The sequence below is a fragment of the Microcaecilia unicolor genome, chromosome 3 (genome assembly GCF_901765095.1).
Source record: "Microcaecilia unicolor chromosome 3, aMicUni1.1, whole genome shotgun sequence".
In the NCBI taxonomy this organism is placed as follows: domain Eukaryota; kingdom Metazoa; phylum Chordata; class Amphibia; order Gymnophiona; family Siphonopidae; genus Microcaecilia; species Microcaecilia unicolor.
In genome coordinates, this window is record NC_044033.1 from 186,104,891 (window position 1) to 186,128,231 (window position 23,341).

General features: G+C 45.9%; 1 protein-coding gene across 1 annotated transcript in view; it reads right to left on the minus strand.

The window, feature by feature from the left end:
• ANKRD52 (ankyrin repeat domain 52) overlaps nt 1-23,341 on the minus strand; it is a 124,190-nt gene that overhangs the window by 9,122 nt on the left and 91,727 nt on the right. The window contains exons 23-25 of the mRNA XM_030196776.1: nt 13,198-13,281; nt 12,861-13,006; nt 108-190 (exon numbers count right to left, since the gene is read on the minus strand). Of these exons, the coding sequence (XP_030052636.1) occupies nt 108-190; nt 12,861-13,006; nt 13,198-13,281 (313 nt within the window). The remainder of the gene's footprint in view (nt 1-107; nt 191-12,860; nt 13,007-13,197; nt 13,282-23,341) is intronic.

Sequence of the window (23,341 nt, forward strand, 5' to 3'; positions counted from 1 at the left end):
TGCAAAACAGCTTATTTATTTTATTATTGGGATTTATTAACTGCCTTTATGAAGAGATTTACCCAAGACGGTGTATGTCACAGCATCTCCCTCCATCCCCTACTTACTTTACTACAGGCCAGGTGAAGAGCTGTGTTCTTGTTGACATCCAGCACAGATAAATCTGCCTTTGCACGGTGCAACAGGAACTCTGAAACAGAAAGGAGGATAGTTACTGCACAAAGTTTGGGTTTTGCCACTCAAGCTCATTTTTTAAAATCAGTTATTAGTGTGAACATATCTATCTTAGTGCACACATTTTTTATTTATAGAGATTTAACGGCAATGCAGACAGGCTACTACTACTACTAAACATTTCTAGAGCGCTACTAGGGTTACGCAGCGCTGTACAATTTAACAAAGAGAGACAGTCCCTGCTCAAAGAGCTTACAATCTAATAGACAAGTGAACGGTCGGTCCGATAGGCTACACTACAAATGCTAACAGAGCAATACAACCATATATACATATGAGTCAGAGAGGGAGGAATAAGGTGAAATTAGGCCTTACCTGCTAATTTTCTTTCCTCTAGATCCTCCAGACCGTTCAAGACGCTTGGGTTATGCACTCCTACCAGCAGAGTAGCCTGTGCAGACCTTCTCCTAACCAGTAAAACAGTAAACAAAGCAGAGGAACAAAACACCTCCACCTAAACAAAACCACTGAATCCACACTCAGATCTCCTCCCCTTAAGACGGGGGAATTCAACTGCAGATGGGCACAACGGTACCACAAACTGCCCTCAGTAAAACTCCAGGACCTAAATCACAGGAGCTACTAGAAATATCAGCAACTGAAGTCTAAAGAAAATCTCATACTGAACTGTCCGATACACTGGGTGGGCTCTTGAACGGTCTGGAGGATCTAGAGGAAAGAAATTTAGCAGGCAAGGCCTAATTTCACCTTCCTCAGCAATCTTCCGTTCAAGACGCTTGGGAAGTACCAAAGCAGTAAACACATCCAAGGGTGGAACCTGCGAAGCCCAGAGGACAGGACTGCAGCTCCAAACTGGCATCCTACATCCACTCTGTAATGTTTGACAAAAGAATGCAGGGAGGACCACACCGCCGCTCTACAAATGCCCACCGGTGGAACAAAACTACTCTCTGCCCAAGAAGCCGCCATCCCCCTAGCAGAATGTGCCTTGAGCCCCACCGGCACCAAACGGCCATGCAATATGTAAGCCGAAGAGATGGCATCCTTCAACCACTGAGCTATAGTTGCCTTAGAAGCAGCAGCTCCCTTCTTGGGCCCCCCATGAAGGACAAATAACTTGTTCGAAGACCTGAATTCCTCCGACCTGCGCAAGTAAACATTCAACACTCTGCGCACATCCAATTTCGCCAAACGACGATGAGAAGCATCCCCCGTCCGGTCCCCCAAGACCGGCAACGAAATCACCTGATTGACATGAAAGGAGAATACCACCTTAGGCAAAAACGAAGGGACTGGACGCAGCGAAACCTTTTCCTTAGAAAACCACAGAAACGGAGGCCTACATGAAAGAGCCTGAAGTTCCGAAATCCTGCGAGCCGACGATATAGCTACCAAAAAGACCACCTTCATAGTAAGGTCTTTTATCGAACAAGACTCCAAGGGCTCAAAAAGAGAACCCGCCAAAGAGTCAAGAACGATATTAAGATCCCACTGAGGCACTACCAGCCGCTGAGGAGGACGAAGCAACTTCACTCCCCTCAAAAAACGGACCACATCCAGGAAAGACGCAACTGACCTGCCCTGCACCTTACCCCAAAAACATGCCAAAGCAGCCAGCTGCACCTTCAAAGATGACAATGAAAGGCCCTTCTCAAAACCATCCTGCAAGAAATCTAAAATGCATAACACAGAAGCTGTCGAAGGGACACATGCCCGGTCCCCACATCAATCTTCAAATATGCGCCACACACGCACATAGGCCAAAGATGTTGCACGTTTGCGAGACTGCAGCATCGTCTGAATCACCTGAGGAGAAAACCCTTTCCTTCTCAACCGTTCCCTCTCAAGGGCCACACCGTAAGAGAGAACCGAGCCGGATCCGGCATGACAACTGGACCCTGACAACAGCACCGAGCCCCCCAGCTGCAGAGGCTCGCCTTCTAACAAGCGCATCAGATCCCCGAACCACGGCCAACGTGGCCAATTCGGAGCCACCAACAACACCAGACCCGCATGACATTCTACCCTCTGTAGGACTCGACCTATCAAGGGCCATGGGGGAAACAAGTACAGCAACACCCGCTGAGGCCACGAAAGGACCGACACATCGATCCCTTCCGCTCGTGGATCCCGACGCCGACTGAAATACTGAGGAACCTGAGCATTCTGTGTGAACGTCATGAGATCCACTACTGGCATTCCCCACTTTAGAACTATCTGGTCGAACACCGACCGGTGCAGAGACCATTCTCCGGGGTCCAACATGTGTCTGCTTAAAAAATCCGCATTCACATTGTCCACCCCGGCCATGTGCGCCACCGAAATCTGCACTAGATGCCTTTCCGCCCAACTCATGAGCAGAGCCGTCTCGATTGCCAACCGCGGACTCTTTGTACCGCCCTGCCGGTTGACATACGCGTTGTCGGACATGACTCTTACTGCCTTTCCGACCACACGAGCGAAACGCCAACAGAGCTAGCCGAATCGCCCTCGTTTCCAACCGGTTGATAGACCACTGAGCTTCCTCTGTCGACCACCACCCCTGCGCGGACCGACCGAGACACTGAGCTCCCCAGCCCAGCAGACTGGCATCCGTTACCAGAATCACACACTGAGGAGGTTCCAACGGCATGCCCTTTTTCAGATGGGCCGAGCACAGCCACCACTGGAGATTGTGCCAAGAAGCCCCCCTCAATAGCAACCGCAAACTGTGTACCTGGGGAGACCACCGGGACAACAGAGCCGCCTGAAGCCGACGCATATGTGCCCTGGCCCATGGTACTACCTCTATTGTCGCTGCCATGAGGCCCAGAACCCGAAGGTATATTCAAACCGTCGGACTCTGAACGGACATTAACAGCCGGACCTGCTGCTGAAGAGAGGCGATCCGAGAATCCGGCAGAAAAACACGACCCACTGCCGTGTCGAACCGCACTCCCAAGTACTCCAAACTCTGCGATGGGATCAACTGACTTTTGACTACATTCACTACCCATCCGAGTGATTCCAGAAACGCGACCACCTGAGTCGTCGCCGCAACACTGTGAGCCCGAGACTTCGCCCGGATCAACCAGTCGTCCAGATACAGATGCATCAGAATTCCCTGCCTCCGCAAAGCCGCTGCTACCACCACCATTATCTTGGAGAAGGTGCGTGGAGCTGTTGCCAGACCAAAAGGCAGAGCACAGAACTGAAAGTGCCTCCCTAAAACAGCAAAACGAAGGAAACGCTGATGGGCCTCTCGAATCGGCACATGCAGATACGCTTCCGTGAGGTCCAGTGACATGAGAAATTCTCCCTAACGAACAGACCGAGCGCAGAGTCTCCATGCGGAAGGATGGAACTTTGAGCGCCCCATTAACCTTCTTGAGATCTAAAATGGGTCGAAACTGGTCCTCCTTCTTCGGCACCACAAAGTAAATGAAATAACAACCCATTCCCTGCTCGTGCTGAGGAATGGATACCACAGCTCCCAACTGGATTAAGTGACCCAGAGTCTCTTGAATAGCCTTTAACTTGACTCGAGAGTGACAAGGCGAGGGAAGAAACAGATCCGGCAGCGGGTGCTCGAACTCGAGCGCATAACTGTCGTGAACGACCTCAAGCACCCACTGATCTGAAGTAATTTCCGACCTTCACCAGAGGCTCGACTCGCACACCTTCATAAGTACATAAGTAATGCCATACTGGGAAAAGACCAAGGGTCCATCGAGCCCAGCATCTTGTCCACGACAGCGGCCAATCCAGGCCAAGGGCACCTGGCAAGCTTCCCAAACGTACAAACATTCTATACATGTTATTCCTGGAATTTTGGATTTTTCCAAGTCCGTTTAGTAGCACCTTTTCCAATTCTACTATATCTTTCTTGAGATGCGGCGACCAGAATTGAACACAATACTGAAGGTGCGGTCGCACCATGGAGCGATACAACGGCATTATAACATTCTCACACCTGTTTTCCATACCTTTCCTAATAATACCCAACATTCTATTCGCTTTCCTAGCCGCAGCAGCACACTGAGCAGAAGGTTTCAGTGTGTTATTGACGATGACACCCAGATCCCTTTCTTGGTCCGTAACTCCTAACGTGGAACCTTGCATGACGTAGCTATAATTCGGGTTCTTTTTTCCCACATGCATCACCTTGCACTTGCTCACATTAAACGTCATCTGCCATTTAGCCGCCCAGTCTCCCAGTCTCGTAAGGTCCTCTTGTAATTTTTCACAATCCTGTCGCGAGTTAACGACTTTGAATAACTTTGTGTCATCAGCAAATTTAATTACCTTGCTAGTTACTCCCATCTCTAAATCATTTATAAATATATTAAAAAGCAGCGGTCCTAGCACAGACCCCTGAGGAACCCCACTAACTACCCTTCTCCATTGTGAATACCGCCCATTCAACCCCATTCTCTGTTTCCTATCCTTCAACCAGTTTTTAATCCACAATAGGACATTTCCTCCTATCCCATGACCCTCCAATTTCCTCTGTAGCCTTTCATGAGGTACCTTGTCAAACGCCTTTTGAAAATCCAGATACACAATATCAACTGGCTCCCCTTTGTCCACATGTTTGTTTACTCCTTCAAAGAATTGAAGTAAATTGGTCAGGCAAGATTTCCCCACACAAAAGACGTGCTGACTCGGTCTCAGTAATCCATGTCCTCGGATGTGCTCTGTAATTTTGTTTTTAATAATAGCCTCTACCATTTTCCCCGGCACCGACGTCAGACTCACCGGTCTATAATTTCCCGGATCTCCCCTGGAGCCTTTTTTAAAAATGGGCGTTACATTGGCCACCCTCCAATCTTCCGGTACCACGCTCGATTTTAAGGATAAGTTGCATATCACTAGCAGTAGCTCCGCAAGCTCATTTTTCAGTTCTATCAGTACTCTAGGATGAATACCATCCGGTCCAGGAGATTTGCTACTCTTCAGTTTGCCGAACTGCCCCATTACGTCCTCCAGGTTTACCGTGAAGTCAGTAAGTTTCTCCGACTCGTCCGCTTGAAATACCATTTCCGACACTGGTATCCCACCCAAATCTTCCTCGATGAAGACCGAAGCAAAGAATTCATTCAGTCTCTCCGCTACGTCTTTGTCTTCCTTGATCGCCCCTTTTACCCCTCGGTCATCCAGCGGCCCAACCGATTCTTTTGCCGGCTTCCTGCTTTTAATATACCGAAAATTTTTTTTACTATGTTTTTTTGCCTCTAATGCTATCTTTTTTTCGTAATCCCTCTTGGCCTTCTTTATCTGCGCCTTGCATTTGCTTTGACACTCCTTATGCTGCTTCTTGTTATTTTCAGACGGTTCCTTCTTCCATTTTCTGAAGGCGTTTCTTTTAGCCCTAATACCATTTCCGGCACCTCCGGAGGAGTCCCGACCTCCTCGACAACCCCCTCGAAAGGACTGCGTCCGCTGGAAAAAACGGCTTTTAGAAGGAGATACAAATCTGCCCGGCCTGTACCGCCTCGCGTCTTTAAACCGACCTCTAGCCTAACCACCTCAGGCCGTAACTCCGGCAACCGTGAGACCTTGGTAACCCCAAGACCACTTATCAGTTTATCCAAGTCCTCTCCAAACAACATAGAACCTTTGAAAGGTAGCGAACACAACTTTGCTTTAGAGGCCACATCTGCCACCCAGCCCCTAAGCCAAAGAACCCTGCGAGCCGTCACTGCCAGAGCCATATTCTTAGCCAAAGCCCTTAGCAAATCATAAAGGGTGTCTGCCAAAAACGAAGACACCATCTCCAATTTGGCCAGGTCCTGAACCAAACCAGTCCTATCTAACGCAGGCTCATCCACACAGAGGTTTGCAAGGCCAAAGCCGACAAATCAGAGCTGTGCTTCAGAAAGGATTCTAGCTTCCTATCCTGAGGATCCCGTAAGGCTGTACCGCCATCCACCGGAATGGCCGTAGCCTTAGTAACCCCCGTAACCACCGCATCCACAGTAGGTGGTTTCAGCAGGGCTAAATCTTCTAGAGGCAAGGGATACAGTCGCGCCATAGCCCTAGACACCTTACAAGCAGGCTCCGGCACAGACCATTCCTGAAAAACCATGTCTCTAATGTCTGAATTAATAGGAAAGGAACGGGAGGCTCTCCGAATCTCCTTAACCAAGGGATCTACCTGGGGTCCCTCCGCAGAGGGAGTGGCCGCCGGAGCAAACTTCAAAGTAGAGATCACCTGATCAATGAGCTCTAACTCCTCCTCCTCATGAAAAATGTGAACCACTGAAGAATCTTCCCCAGGCCTTAGCCCATCCTGATCCTCAGACTCATCTAAGAGATCCTCTTCTCCTGGGTCACTCCAAACCTCCGACCCAGGCAGAGAAAGTATCTCCATAGGCTCCGAAATATCCACCTGTGGGCGCTTAACTCCCACTGAGCTAGCAGCCTCCGGGGAACAAGAGACCAAACTCAGGGGGGAAACCAGACCCCCCCCCCCCCAACGCTGCTGAAGCCCCAACAACACTTCCCGTAGTCTCCGCGACGGACCCCCCTCGCTCCCGAGGCAGCAGGTCCATCGCGTGATCCGTGGCTAAACTAGGCGCGCTTCCCGCCACACACGGGTCTCCCCAGGCGCCGGTATGGAATGCGCAGCCAAAAGGGCTGCGCTTCCCGCCAAAAATGGCTCTGTCGAGGCCGACCTGGGATGCGCAGCCAAAATGGCCACGTTTCCCGCCAAAACCGGCCCCGCCGTTGCCGGCCCGGAATGTGCAGTCAAATCGCTGCCCAACACCTCCACCGACTCAGGGGAATGCTCGGGAGGCAAGAGCGCTGACAACGTAGGCTCCCCACAAAATTTACATTGGCCACCTTTCACTTCAATGCCGCGCTTCGCGCAAAACTGACACCTCACCGGCTTGGACATAATGGCCGTGAACACAATAAAAACAAACAGTTGCTTTGTGCTCTGACAGACTAATAGGCAAAACACCCTTGAAGACGTTTTATCTCTGGACTGCCACAAGAACGGCCAAAATAGCTGCCTTTATTTTATTTATTTTTTAAACCTCGTTGCTGATGCCTAAATGCCTCAAGGGTACAGAATGAAGTCTGTAGCCGAGGTCAAGCAGTCCTCCAGAGGAAGAGCACAGGGGGAGGGACCTGGCCACCCGGGTGTGACACCCCACAGGGAATAAGAAGCCCCTTAGGACTTACACCCTGTAATAGAGATCCAAGTGTGGGTGCTCTAACATTTACAACCCAACCTAGAAACCCCAAACGGGCCTACCAGACTGAGTACACTGCACAGGCTGCACACATCTACCCTCTGCTGAGACTGAGAAAATACTGGTTAGTAGAAGGTCTGCACAGGCTACTTGAATAAGAAGTTTTAGTGTTCTCAGTCTCCCTCTGCTGGTAGGAGTGCATAACCCAAGCGTCTTGAACGGTCTGGAGGATTGCTGAGGAAACCAAGGCTGGTAGCTTTCATGGGAGGCTCCAGTATCAAGAAGGAGACCCACACAGTTGCAGCAACACAGAAAGTTACTGGCCATTCATCAAGCAAGGAAACAGATGGGTTTCTACAACACCCCAGTAACTATGAATCAGACCCAGGTAGCTGGGCTTGTGGACACTGGTTCCAGACCTAGTGCCAGAAGATGCTATTCTACTAGGGTGCACTGCGGAGGTAGTGTTATCCAATGGATCCAGAGAGACTGAACCCTTTGTTCGAGTATTCCTAGATTGGGGTACCAAGCCTGGATACAGGGAAGTAGGAATAATGAAAAACATGCTGGTACCAATGCTGTGTGGGATCGACATAGGTCCAATGAACATTACCCTTGATAGCGGAGTCAGCATTTCCACTATGGTGACCTGTAAGGCCCGGGTGGCCCAACAAGCAGAAGCAGTAAAGATTACCTCTTCAGTTCCAGATCCTAAGCCAGTCCAGGTGGGACCAGCTGTCCAAGCGACAGGAGGAGGTGCTCCAATGCTTCCAGAAAACCAGTTCCAGAGGTGACCGAGGCTGTGAGTATGTAACAGCCTGACTTAACTGACACACCTATTGATTAGACTGTTGACCCTGATTTGTCAGAGTCACAAGCAGAGACCCTTCCAGATATGGATACTGATATAGGACAGGGACATGCTTTTCAGGAAGCACAGCGCTCTGACCCTGACCTGGAAACCCTGAGGCAGAAGGCTTGTTGTACAAAGAGACTGATCCTGTTGATCCTAATAGGTCCTGGACAGCAGGAAAGCAGTTTATAGTGCCCAGGGCATACAGAGAACTTCTACAGATTGCACATGATATTCCACTAGCAGGACACCAGGGGGTGACACACACTAGATTGACCCAGAACTTCTATTGGATGGGAGTATCTCGAGCCGTAGCAGTTTAACCTGTGATGCGTGCCAAACAGTAGGTAAGACCCAAGATCACCCTCAAGCTCCCCTGAAAACTTTACTCATTGTCAGTGAGCCCTTTGAGAAAATAGCTGTGGATATAGTGGGGTCTCTAGCTGTCCCTAGCCAGACTGGGAAAAGGTATATATTGACAGTGGTGGACTTTGCTACCAGATATCCTGAAGCGGTAGCCTTATCCTCTATAGAATCAGAGAAAAATTGCCACTGCCCTACTAGAAATATGTTCCCGGGTAGGATATCCACGACAAATACTCTCAGACCAATGAACACAGTTTATGTCTGAGTTGATCCAGAACCTGTGGGCACACTGTGGAGTGAAATCTGTACGCACCACCCCATATCACCCTGAAATGAATGGGTTGGTGGAGATGTTTAATGGGACATTAAAGCATATGTTAAAGACTTTTGTAGAAACAGGAGGCCATGACTTAGAAAAACACTTACCCTATCTACTGTTTGCATACAGAAAAGTATCTCAGGAGTCTACAGGGTCCTCCCCATTTGAGCTGCTTTATGGCTGGAGGGTGAGAGGGCCCCTTGACCTAATAAGAGAACATTGGGAGGGGAAAGTTGACACCCCTGTAATTGAATATGTAGTTAATATGCAGCAGAGATTAGAAGACCTTGTGTGCTTTGTCAGAGATAACTTGCAGGAAGCCCAGACTAAGCAATAGACCTGGTATGATCGTAAGGCCCAAAATACAGAGTTTTATGAGGGCCAGCAGGTGTTTTAGTCCCAGTATGTCAGAAAAAACTTCAAGCTAAGGACCTTACAAGGTCATAAGGCACCTGAATGATACAAACTATGTGATATCTATGGACTCTCAAGACAGAAAGTAGCATGGTGCTAGATGTGCAACCTACCAGAAGAGAGTCAGGATAGTGAGCCCACACCTGACTTCCTAGCAGAGACCTTGCCAGAGGAATCTATACAACAAATTGTAGTGGGAGAGCAATTACCCCCATACAGAAACTGCATGTTAGAAACAGTATTGCAAAAGTATGCTGATGTGTTTTCCACTAAACCAGGACTTACCTATTTGGCTAATCACAATGTAAACACGGGTGGCCATGACCCGCTGAAGAAGGGTGCCTATCGAACATCTGCTGAGGTGAAGCAGGAGACTGATGATATGCTAGCCCTAGGTGTTATAAAGAACTCTCATAGTCCCTGGGCGTCTCCTGTAATTCTTATTTGCAAAAAGGATGGCAACACACTTATGCGTGGATTACAGGAGACTTAATGAATGTACTGTATCTGATGCCTATCCGATGCCCCGGATGGAGGAGTTATCAGACCACTTAGCTGGGGCCCAGTACCTGACTACAATGGACCTTAGCTGAGGGTACTGGCAGATTCTAACAGCTGCTGCTCAGGAGCGATCAGCATTTATTACCCCATTTGGTCTGTATGAGTTTACTGTAATGCCTTTTGGAATAAAAAATGCCTCTGGTACATTTCAGTCTTAGTGAATCGTCTGTTACATGGACTCCAGGAGCATGCTAGGGCTTATCTCGATGATACTGCTGTGTACAGTCAAGACTTGGGATGACCACCTGATCCATCTGAGTGGAGTACTGGACCGGATCAGGGAGGCCCGCCTGACTATAAAACCCAGTAAATGTCAGATGGGGATGGCAGAAGTGCAATATTTAGGGCACAGAGTGGTAGCTGGACAGCTGAAGACTGAACCAGCTAAGGTGGAAGCTATACAAAACTGGCCCACTCCCCAAACTAAAAAGCAAGTATTGGCCTTCCCTGGAACTGTGGGATATTACAGAAAGTTTGTGCCTCACTATAGCACCATAGCCAAGCCCCTGACTGACTTGACTAAAAAGAGACTACCCTAAATCGTTACCTGATTGCCAGAAGGTGAAGTGGCCTTCCAAAAATTAAAGACAGCATTAGCTACCGATCCAGTACTAGTTGCACCCGATTACCAGCAAAGATTTGTGGTACAGACTGATGCCTCGGCATATAGCATTGGGGCTGTACTCAGCCAAGTGAATATCAGAGGAGAGGTGCACCCCATTGTGTATCTGAGTTGACAGAGAGGTAGCCTATGCCACTATTGAAAGAGAGTATCTGGCCTTAGTGTGGGCCCTCAAGAAGTTACAACCATATCTCTATGGACGAGACTTTACTGTCATCACAGATCACAATCTGTTGGTCTGTCTTAGGAGAGAATGGGAAACTACTCCGGTGGAGCCTGTCCCTGCAAATGTACTTCACCATACAATACCGGAAAGGCAGTGAACATAACACAGACGGCCTCTCCAGAAAGGAAGAGCCAGAACCTCCCTGACACTAGACTATCGAAACCCAATCAGCGGTCTGTAGAGGCCGCAGTCCAAGGTCTCTCTCATGAGGAGGGAGGTGTGACACCTCAAGCACAGCAGCAGTCCACCTTGTTAAACAAGGACCATTGAATGCTACATGCATCCCTGATTTGGTACTACCTGACTCATTTCTTGCACCATTGGCCTGAGCTCTCTAAACTTCTGGCTGTCTCTACCTTTTTCTTTTGGAGTTTTATTTTGCAAGTATTGCTGCTTGCACCAACATGAACTCCTGGCCCTTTCCCAAAAGTTGAAGGAGGAAAGGAGGAAGAGCAGATTAATAGCCTCCAATATGGGTGCCGAACTGGGTTTGGCACCCCAAGCCTTCTGAGCAGCACAACTGATCCAAGCTTTACTTTAAAGGAACACTCCAGTAGCTAAACCATCAGAACCCTCAAGGCCAGAAACAGGTTGCACAGGTTTACCTGTCCACTATCTGCTGGAGACTGAGAAATACTGGTTAGCTCTGGACTGCGCAGGACCTTATACAGGGGGATGTCATTAAGCCAGTGGTTCTCAATCTCCATCTGTTAGCAGGAGAGCATAAAGCCATGCATCTGGACTGGAGGGACATGAAGAATAGATTTTTCTTCAAAAGCTTACCTAGCAAAGCTGTTTTGTCTAAAGGAATGTTTTCGTGAAAGCAAACTGGTTAAATACAATTTCAAAGAAAGGCAAAATGCTCTAATTCCTTATCATCCTACTAGACCAATTGAAATGCATGGGTTTGTCATCCTGTTAGCTAATAGAAACAAAGAACACTACTATAAATAGTGCAGCCCTGGACCTCAGCATTCCATTTCTAGTAGAAGGGGGCACATGGACTAGTGTAGCAGGATATCTGATCTAGCTTCCAGAGCCACAGCCTGTGCGCTGTACTCTTCATTGAGTTGGTGTCTAATCCCTGCACTCGTGGCAACAATCTACAGGCCACTGTCTCCGAGTTGTATTGGCCTCTGGATTGTCTTCCAGAGTATCAGCCCATGGGAGTTTTCTGTAGGCCTGTGGAGGAGTATTCTCAGGTGATCTTTGGCTGAGTAACAGCAAGGTTCTGGGTCGGGTCTGTTCCCTTCTATGCTTCATGGAGAGGGCTCTTAGATGATTTGAGTGTTCTTCCTCCCCATCCCCAGTGCTGCTTTTCCTGGGTATCTGTGCTTAAGAAAAACATCTAATAGCGTAATGCAAAAAAAAAAGCACAGCCATATAAAGCAGTCTTTCTGATAATGCACTGGTCTACTTTAAAGACTCCAAAGCCTCCATTCAAACCTGAATTTAGCCATGCCAGCAACTTTTGATGCACGTCCAATTAAGTTTTTGCAGGAGGTCCCTGGACTCTGCATTCTCTCTAGCTTGGACAACAAAATGCTTGATTGATCATTAAATTCACACTCCACTGATCCCAACTCACACATCTGGCAGCAACATCTGGCCAGGAAATTCCAAACATCTGTGGCTATGGAACTTGCTTTGCTCCTCCACTCATTTTGTAACCAATGAGAGCCTGTGCTACTATATCCCAAACTATGTAAGTCTACAGAGCATGCTCACTTCACTGAGACTAATGAACTAGACTGGAGGCCAGCAATGAGAAGATGTGCAAGTGGAGGTGGCGCTTTGATGATAGCATCTTTAGAAGTCAAATTATAAGCAACATCATTGTTGGTCTTGGGCTGTCAGACAACATAAAAACCCATTTGTGCTGGACCAGACATGTTGTAGATGTTAACAGAATGAATAGATATAGTATAGTCATATCCACTAATAAAAATCCTGGCTATCCTGGTAACAACTTGTAACATATGGATGGGGAAATATTTATTACTCCAGACTAAACTGGGGGGAAAAAAGTAACGTCATAAAACTAAAGAAATCTCTGCTGACGGATTCTAGGAAAGTTAAACTCCCAGGGTCTTTTAGGACACCCTTTGGATGCAGACACCCACCTACTGCTGCAGTCTGTCCATTCTCAGCTGCCATCATCAGTGAGGTCCTTCCTGAGTGGTCAGTGGCATTTACCATAGCCTGGGTACGCAACAGCAGCTGTAACCCATGGATATTATCTGCAAAGGCAGCAGCGTGAAGAGGGGTCCTGTAAAGAGACAAGGCTATATGATATGTACAAGAGATGCTAGCAGTTACCGCTACCCCCTTCTTGGCAGCAACAACTCACTTCTGTGGTATATCTCAGCAAAATATGCTCTTGGATGCTCCTTCCTAGTGTACAGCATGCCCTTAAGACCAACAAGCCACCTAAGGTGAGCACGACCAGCTGCTCCTTACCTTCCTTTGGAATCTCTGCTGTTCACAATCTTGGCACCCAGTGCTTCCACTAGCATTTCTGCTGTACTCTCCTGGTTGTTAATTCTGCACAAAGAAGAGGAAGACAGAGTCTGAGGGTTTTGATCTCGTATACAAGTTACTGTTACACTGCAATAAATGGCTATCTTCTCCAGAACTGAATACAGCTAGAGAAGCCCCCCTTCCAAAGATAATGTTTCCTTTTCAAACCCATAAACCCTATCACAGCTTGATGGATCAGAAGGGGCAGGCCACATCTTTGAACTGACTGGGGCTGGAAAAGGAAGGCCATAACTTAGACCCTGAGAGGGAAAGCAGTAACTTCAGCTCCCAACAGGGGCAGGGAAGGCTGCTACAATTTTGAGACTTCTGCAAGTGGCAGAAGGGATGATGAAAGAGGGAAAAACATGGCCATGATGGGGAGAGGAGGGAGTGGGAAAGGGGGCTATGATGTTCTCTCTCATTCACAAATGGGAGGGGTGCAACTTAGTGTACAACCAGTTACTCAGAAAGGAGGGTAAAATTTTGAGACTTGGAGAAAAGGGTATCTGGACAGTTGATTAAAATGACACCCATAGGCAGTTGGAGACTCAGCTCTTTTTTTTTTTTTTTGGGGGGGGGGGGGGGGGGAGGGGGATGGCGGCCTAACACTTATGTCAGCAGTAAAGGGACAACAGGGGCACCTTTGAACATAGCATGGAAGACCTCTTCGCTGTTTCTGGTGCAGATGCACTCACTGCCTAGTACCATTGTCATTAATGGTATCTTGCAAACTGAATATACTCCAGAGAGATACATACGAAGTAGCCTAGTGGTTAGAGCACCAGTCTTGATATCCAGAGGTGGCCGGTTCAAATCCCACTGCTGCTCCTTGTGATCTTGGGCAAGTCACTTAACCTTACATTGCCTCAGGTACAAAAATTAGATTGTGAGCCCTCCTGGGACACAGAAATACCCAATGTACCTGAATGTAACTCACCTTGAGCTACTACTGAAAAGGTGTGAGCAAAAAATCCAAATAAATATACGGAAAAAAAATCAAAATAATATACATCACAGTACAAAATATTAAACAGAATAATATTTGCTGTATTCTGGAAATATATGCAGGCACTTAAATACTTTACTCCCAGTCAGCCCTAGCTCTCCTAGGCCAGCATTTCCTGCCATATGAACAGTGATGTTTGGCAGCACTGTAACAGAAAGCCTATCAATTTTTTTGGTAAGTTGTCAAGTGGTCACCAGGCTTCAGATCTTATGGCTTTCATTTTAATTTTGTGTCATTTCCCAACACAAAGGACAGCCCATCCTTAGTTCTTAATAGTTAAGAGAGTTGCAGGCTGAGAAATGGGGAAGACAGGATTCAAATCCCACTGCTGCTCCTTGAGATCTTGGACAAGGCATATAACCTTCCATTGCCTCAGGTACAAACTTGGATTTTAAATCCTCTAGGGATAGGAAAATATCTACTGTACCTGAACGCAACTCACCTTGAACTACTAATAAAGGTATAAGCTAAATCCAAAATCCAGTACCAGGAAGTAATATGAAACCATTCAAATGGTGACTCGGGACTTATAGAGCAATTTTACCATACCATAATAGCACTAACTTCCAGGTGTCACACGTCCTACCAAGGAAAGGTGAAATTAGTGTGCCTGTTAAATGTCTTTCCTTTAGTCTTACCTGCCCGATAAATATGTCACATATTACTCTGTGCTATGTTTATAGTTCTACTATTTCAGTTGTACATTGGCGGTATAAAGTTTCTTCTCATGTTTTCATGTTGTTTGACATAATTTATACAGTTTGAAGGAAAGGAAAATGCCTGATTCTCCACGGCTTTGTCATTCGAAATACTGAAGACTTAAGGCTGCAGAGTGCCCTTACAGGGAAGTCAGTATTATTATGGTATGACAGAATTGCTGTATAACTTGCAGATGTCACACAACAAAGACCTACCTAGGAAAGGAGAAATTAATCTTACCTGTTAATTTTCTTTTGTCCTATTAGACTAGTTTAGAACCTGTGGGTTGTGTCCATCAATCAGCAGATGGAGATGGATACTAAAGACTTGTGTGCTCTGTCCTATAAGGGCACCATGCAGCTTTAAGTCTTCATTATTTCAAAATGACAAAAAGCAGTGGAAATTAGGCAGTTTCCTTTCTTTCAAACTGTAGAAGACACATCCAACAAATAACATGACCCTTCCAAACATGAGAAGAAACTTTATACTTCCAACATATAACTGAAATCGAAGAACTATAAAAATGTCACATATTCTGTGATATGTACAGGGCAGGTCTATAGACTGGTTTGGTAGGACTAAAGGAAAGAAATATAAAAAGTACAACAAATTTCCTCTGCCTTATCGTTATTACAAAAGTCCAGAAATTGTGGGATGTAGCAAAGCAATCCTTACAGAGGGTGGGACTGTGAAGCCTCTGCCTGGATCATCTCAGCTGCAACCACATCTGTGCTCATACAGCCTCATCAAGCCTGTAGTGCAGGGGTTCTCAATTCACTCCTTGGGACACACCTAGACAGTCAGGTTTTCAGGATACCCACAGTGAATATGCAAAAGATAGATTTGCATGCCCTATCTTCATTTATCTTGTGCATATTCATTGCGAGTATCTGAAAACCTACTGGGTAGATGTGTCCCAAGGAAAGGGATGAGAACCACTGCTATAGTACTTTGCAAAAGTATGACCAAACAAAAGAATCAGTTGGACTGCTAGTTGGCCGAGGGGTAAAAGGGGCTACCAAGGAAGACAAAGCCATAGCAGAGAGATTAAATGAATTCTTTGCCGAGGAAGATTTCGGGAGATATCGGTGCAAGAAATGGTATTTGAAGTTGAAAAAGGTTCCAGAGGAGATCCGGGAAATTATAGACCGGTGAGTCTGACGTCTGTGTCAGGCAAAATGGTAGAGACTATTATAGAGAACAAAATTACACAGCATATTCAAAAGCATGGATTAATAAGACAAAGCCAATATGGATTTAGTGAAGGGAAATCTTGCCTCACCAATCAATTACATTTCTTTGAAGGGGTGAACAAACGTGGATAAAGGTGAGTCTGTTGATATTGTGTATCTGGATTTTCAGAAGTCGTTTGACAAAGTACCTCATGAAAGACTCCAGAGGAAATTGGAGAGTCATGGGAGGAGTGGCCTAGTGGTTAGAGCACCGGTCTCCTAATCCAGAGGTGGCCGGTTCAAATCCCGCTGCTGCTCCTTGTGATCTTGGGCAAGTCACTTAACCCTCCATTGCCTCAGGTACAAACTTAGATTGTGAGCCCTCCTGGGACAGAGAAATATCCAGAGTACCTGAATGTAACTCACCTTGCGCTACTACTGAATAAGTTGTGAGCAAAATCTAAATAAATAAATAAAAATGGGATAGGAGGTAGTATCCTATTGTGGATTAAAAACTGGTTAAAAGATAGAAAACAGAGTAGGGTTAAATGGTCAGTATTCTCAATGGAGAAGGGTGGTAAGTGGGGTTCCCCACGGGTCTGTGCTGGGACCGCTGCTTTTTAACTTATTTATAAATGAACTAGAGATGGGAGTAACTAGTGAGGTAATTAAATTTGCTGATGACACAAAGTCATTCAAAGTCGTTACATCGCGGAAGGATTGTGAAAAATTACAAGAGGACCTTACGAGACTGGGAGTCTAAATGGCAGATGATGTTTAATGTGAGCAAGTGCAAAGTGATGTACGTGGGAAAGAGGAACCCCGAATTATAGCTACATCATGCAAGGTTCCATGTTAGGAGTCACTGACCAAGAAAGGGACCTAGGTGTCGTCGTTGATGATATATTGAAACCCTCTGCTCAGTGTGCTGCTGCAGCTAAGAAAGCAAATAGAATGTTAGGTACTATTAGGAAAGGAATGGAAAACAAAAATAAGGAGTTATAATGCCTTTGTATCGCTCCATGGTGTGACCTAACCTCGAATATTGTGTTCAATTCTGGTCGCTGCATCTCAAAAAAGATATAGTGGAATTAGAAAAGGTACAGAGAAGGGCGACGAAAATGATAAAGGGGATGGGACGACTTCCCTATGAGGAAAGGCTAAAGCGGCTAGGGCTCTTCAGCTTGGAGAAAAGGCGACTGAGGAGAGATATGATAGAGGTCTATAAAATAATGACTGGAGTTGAATGGGTAGACGTGAAGCGTCTGTTTACGCTTTCCAAAAATACTAGGACTAGGGGGCATGCGATGAAGCTACAAAGTAGTAAATTTAAAACTAATTGGAGAAACGTTTTCTTCACTCAACGTGTAATTAAACTCTGCAATTCGTTGCCAGAAAATGTGGTAAAGGCAGTTAGCTTAGCGGAGTTTAAAAAAGGTTTGGATGGCTTCCTAAAGGAAAAGTCCATAGACCATTATTAAATTGGACTTGGGGAAAATCCACTATTTCTGGGATAAGCAATATTTATTTATTTTTATTTGTTATATTTATACCCCACATTTTCCCACCTATTTGCAGGCTCAATGTGGCTTACACAGTACCGTAGTGGCATTTGCCAATTCGGTTGATAACAAATACAAAGTTATATTGTGGTCAGATGAGGTAGGTGTGGATCAGACGTCATGAGGTCGAAGGAAGTGAAGATTATATATTGTCCAATACGATCATTAGTTATGCTGTCTTGCTGGGTGTGAGGATTTACGTTGGATCTGTGGGATAGGCCTTTTTGAAGAGGTGAGTTTTTAGTGATTTCCTGAAGTTTAAGTGGTCATGGATTGTTTTCACAGCATTTGGGAGTCCATTCCATAGTTGTGCGCTTATGTAGGATATGCTAGATGCGTAAGTTGTTTTGTATCTTAGGCCTTTACAATTTGGGTAATATAGGTTTAGGTATGATCGTGATGATAACGGTGATACTTGTGGTACTCCAGTCTGCCTTCCACGGTGGTGATATGTTTTGAGTTTGAATTTACTTGGTATGTTCTTGTGGTTAGGAAGCCTTTAATCCAGTTAATTATGTTTCCACCAATCCCGAACTTGTCCAATAGCCTTAATATATTATGGTTTACCATGTCAAATGCACTAGACATATCAAATTGGGGGAGGAGGAGTTTTTGCCTGTTGCTATTTCCTGCTTGAATTTGGCTAAGAGAGTGATGAGAACTGTTTTGCTGCTGTGGAGGGGGCGGAAACCTGACTGTGATTGGTGTAGTATTGAGAATTTGTTTATGTAATCCGTAAGTTGTTTGGTTACCATGCTTTCCATCAGTTTGACTGCCAGCGGGATCGATGCTACTGGTCGGTAGTTAGTGATTTCGTTTGTTTTCTTCTTGGTATCTTTTGGTATCGGGGTGAGTATGATGTTGCCTTTTTCCGTAGGGATGAGTCCTTGCTGATGCATTTAGTTTAGGTGGGATGTGAGGTCTGCTATGAAGCGGTTAGGGGCGGACTTCATTAGGTAACTGGGACAGGTATCTCGTTTGCAGAGAGTGTTGGAGAATCTGCTTATCGCCTGGGTAACTTTTTCGACAGTAAGGAGGTCGAAGTTTAACCAGGTCCGGTCGGCCGGGTATTCTCCATTGGTGGGGTCCAGTTCATTGAGAAAGTTTTCGATGTCAGCAGTGTCCTGAGGTAGTGTGTTGCGTAGGTTTAGAATTTTTTTGTTGAAATATTTAGCCAGTTTGTGTGCATGTGGGATGTCTGTACTCGTTGTAGTAACTGAGTTGGAGTCTAGGAGTTTGTTCACCAGTTGGTATAGTTTCTTTGTAGTCTGTCCCTATTTTGGTTTTGTAGTATGATCGTTTGGCCTGCCTGATTGCATATTTGTATTTCCTTTGTGTCTGCTTCCATGTGTTAAGCGTATGCTCATTTTTTGGTTTTTTTTTTTCCATGCTCGTTCAAGTTTCCTGGAGTGTGTTTTTAACTTTTACAGTTCATCACTGAACCAAAGTGTCGAGTTGTGTTTGCGTGAGGTTCTTGTTCGTATGGGTGCTATTTCATCTAGTGTATTTTTGAATCTTTTATCCCATTCTATGAGGTAGTGTATGGAGTCTGTGTTGACCAGTCATTATTGTATATCAGTTGCCAGAACGTCTTTGTGTCTACTTGACCTCTTGTGCTGTAGGTTGTGTGTCCTTGTATTCAATGTAGACCCTTCTTCCGCCAATGTAAGGACAAGTTTAGTTTGTAGTGATCGGTCCAAGGTGTTTCTGTCCAATTGGTATCGGTTAATATTAAGTTCTGGTCTGCTGAAAATTTGTGTGAGATGAGATCGAGGGTGTGCCCTTTTGCGTGGGTTGCTTGCATTCGTGGCCATTTGAGATCGCATGAGCTTAGAAATTCCTTGCATTCCCGTGCGTTGCTAGAGTTTGGGTCTTCTAGTTGAAGGGTGATGTCCCCTAATACTAATATATTTGAGTTGGTTACACATGTGTTTGAGATGAAGTCCATGAAATTGGTCTGGCTATCATTCCAATTTCCTGGAAGTCTGTAAAGCAGGACACAGTTGAGGTGATCAAGTACTTAACATTTCTAGAAGTGTTTTGTTCTGGATTCTGACTGAGGCAATTTCTAATTGAGGTGTTATGGACTTGGCGATGGTTTCGGTGGTAAACTGGGATTGATAGATTAGTGCTATGCCTCCGCCTCTTTTTTGTGTTCTGGACCAGTGTATGATTTTGTACCCTGGAGGGCACAAGTCTAGGATTATGGGGTCCTTTTGGTCATGGATCCAGGTTTCAGTAATGAAGAGCAGGCCAAGGTTTTCTGATGTGATCCAATTGGTTAGTATTGCTATTTTATTTACCGCGGATATGGCACTGGTATAACCCACTTGGATTGTTTGGGATGGGGCTTCTGTGTTTGGAGTTGTGTGGAATTTTAATAGTTGTCATTTCTTTGTTGGGGTGAATTTATTTGGACCCTTCTTTCCCTTCTGTTGTGGTTGTTCACCTGTTAAGTGTCCTCACTTTGTTCAGGTTGATGCCAGTTTGATGGGATGTGGTGTGCCTGATCCGTCTTAGACGGTTGTATAATATGGGTATACTGTTAGTTTCTGCAAATGGGGTGGCTAGTGTTAAGTGGATCAGTGTTAGGCAATAGGTTATTAGGAGTAGTTTGGGGGTGTTCATTTTGGTTACTAATCCTGTGGTTATTAATGAGACCGTGTTCTGATAGTTGGTTGCGTGATAGGACTTTGTTCTTTAGTGTGGAGTCTGGTGATCTGGTCTTGTGTTTAATTTGGCTAGCCTTTCAGATGTTGAGCTCTCAAAGGGGAGGGGCTGCTTTTGATCAGGAGAGATGCTTGGGAGACAATGGTGGGGTATTTAGTTTGATTGCTCTTTGGAATGTGTTAAGCAAGGAATGCGAGCCATGGTTTTAAAAGTTTTAAAAGTCACAATCAAAGTTGCTAGTGTAACATCTTTGTCATCCTCTTGAATTATTTGTGTGAGATTCAATATATCAAATGAAGCTTCTGCTCCTTGTTCAACTTGATTAATATTTTCTTTTTTACCCCTTTTTAAATGGTGGAAGATGGTATATCTTGGAAATTGGTGGATAAGCCTGTTCAGGAATCTTCAATATTTCAGATAGATATTTCTTAAAGGTTATTAAAGGAACAACCAATATAACTTTTGGAAAATTAATCACCCTTAAAGTTTTGGCCTTTAATTGATTCTCTAGATTTTCAGCTTTATAGTGTAACAAAGTATTTTCCTTAATCAAATTAAGTTGTATCTGTTGAAGAGATTTAATGTTATCACTATTCTTTTCTGCTGTTTTCTCAATTTTAATTGTTTTTGCTTCCAAGATAGAAATTTTTTCCATTGTCAATTTTGAAGCTTGAGTGATGTAGAATCATGAGCACAGGTCAACACCCCAGCAGAGGTAAAAAATGGCAGAGGCTAACAAGCTGGTTCGACTCTGGAATCTATCAGAGATTGCGAAGCCTGTAATTTATTAAAGAACATGAGCCTGTGTAAATTCAGGAATTTATGGTCTATGATACCCTTATGGGCAAGGCAAGCCTTGGGAAAGAAACTAGTCTGAACAACAAGAGAATGTGATTTAGCAACTTAAGGGAAAATAGATAATGAGAACAGAGAACAGAATGATCTCTGAGGAAGATAAGTGCTGAAGTAATGTGAAGCATTGCTTAACACAAAAGGTATAAAAACAGCTGTACCAGAGCAGTACATTGGAAGAGACAGTCACAGATTACATTTCTATGTAACAGTGCTGCTTTCCTAAATGAGAAAATACTAATTTGTAAGTAATAAAAGAATTGCTTTTCTCATACGTGTGGCCTTCCTAGTCTTTTATCTCTCTAAATTGCGGGTGGCTGGCGAGTACTAATTTGGGGAGGTGGTAAAAAGACTAGTAATTTAAAACAGTCACCAGCAACAATTTCTGTGAGAAAGAAGTTTCTAAACTCATAAGAGCTTCCCATATAGAGTCTAAGGTAATAGTGGGTGGTTTTATAGGCAGAAAAGACTTACAAATTGAAGTAACTTCAGCAAGGTTTCCCCTCGATGGCTGCTTCACCTCTACTGGTCCAGAGTCCGCCAAAACACTGGCCTTCTCGGATATCCTCTCTCCAACGGCAACATCTAGTGGATCCACGCTGTGAGCCAACCCTGCTGGAGGGAACACCCCTTGGTCAGCAACACTAGGGGCCTCCCGCCCCTGCTGCAGCTCCACCGCCGGCATCATTGGAGGGCTCCGCTTGTCGGGGCTAAATGAGATCTCAACCTCAGGCAGAAGAAGCGGGACACCTCCCACCGCTCCCCCCGACAGCGAGGAACCCAGCCCCGCAGAACTTCCAGGCACTGCAAAGCGGTCCATCGGTCCCGATGGTCTCACAGGTGTTGTGGGGTCAACACGCTGTTTTCACCACTGCTTCGGCATAGATTCAGGTAAAGAATTTCAATAGTGGAGGAAGTCGAGTGGTGAGCCGCCTTGTAGCGTTCTCTTCAAGACGCAATCTTGTTCCCCTTGGAGAAGATTTTTTTGTCTCTTGAGGTGAGGGTTCAGATGGGATTCCATATGACTCTTCCTCTGAGAAGTAATGTGGATCTGAGTCCCAAAGTGATCCCAATCAGACTCCTCATATTGAGGATCAGGGGATTGAGTCTGCACCAGCCTTGACCTAGTGGAACAATGTTCACACTCCGAAGAGCCTCAAGGTGCAGTCCTTCTCTTAGACTCCAGGGAAGCTTGGTCTCCCGATGTAGGAGGTGGTGCTGCATGCCCAGACCTTGCTGATACCTTGTGAGACGTTGGCGTCAAGGATCTGGACGCCAGCATCAATGGAGCCTCTGAGAGGGCCTGGGGCTGTTCCGCTGGGGGCACAAGTGCCCTCTAAGTGCCCTCTATGCCAAAGCAGGAGACTCCCTGCAGTAACTGTGGCAGCTTCTTTCACAGCATGCTCTGGAACTGCTCATTGAAGGCAGGCATCAGCAAAGGCATGGGAGCCGGGGGCACAGGCAGCCTGAGAAGGCGTCAGAGTTGAACCGGTGGTGGGGACCTGGCTGCTCGATGACAGGCGCACCGGAACCACTTCCATGGAGGGGGAGCGGTCCTCCCGATGCTGGTGCTTCTTATCAGAGTGTTCAAAGCCTCGATGTTCAAAGCACCTTGGCACCGTGCATCGAGGAAGACTGATACTTAAGCTTCTTGGGCTTCTCTTGATGCAGAGAACTTTGGTCCCCCGGTGCCGATGAGGATGCTGCCGAATCAGAGTGTCTCCTCAGTGCCGGGTCCGATATTGACCGGTCCCAGGGCCAGCTAACAGCACCCGGAGTCAAGGTAGGTGGAGACCCATTTGATGTCTGTGCACTTCCAGTGGATGCCGATGTCCGAGTAGCCATGGAGGTTGATGTCGCCGGTGCTGAAGACAATGGACCAGAATTCGAAGAACCAAAAAGATGCTCCATTTGAGCCAATTACACCCTCTGGGTTCTCACCTGCATATGTAAAAAGATCACTAATTGTGCGGGTTCATGACAGAAATCATGCGCCTACACTTGGCGCACTGCTTGAAAACACTGGGGGTCTTCCTGGACATCGAAAAAAAAAAAAACCAACGACTAAATTATACGCCTCAATCTTGAACCACAAAAAAGGGGAAGTGCTCAAATTGAGATCA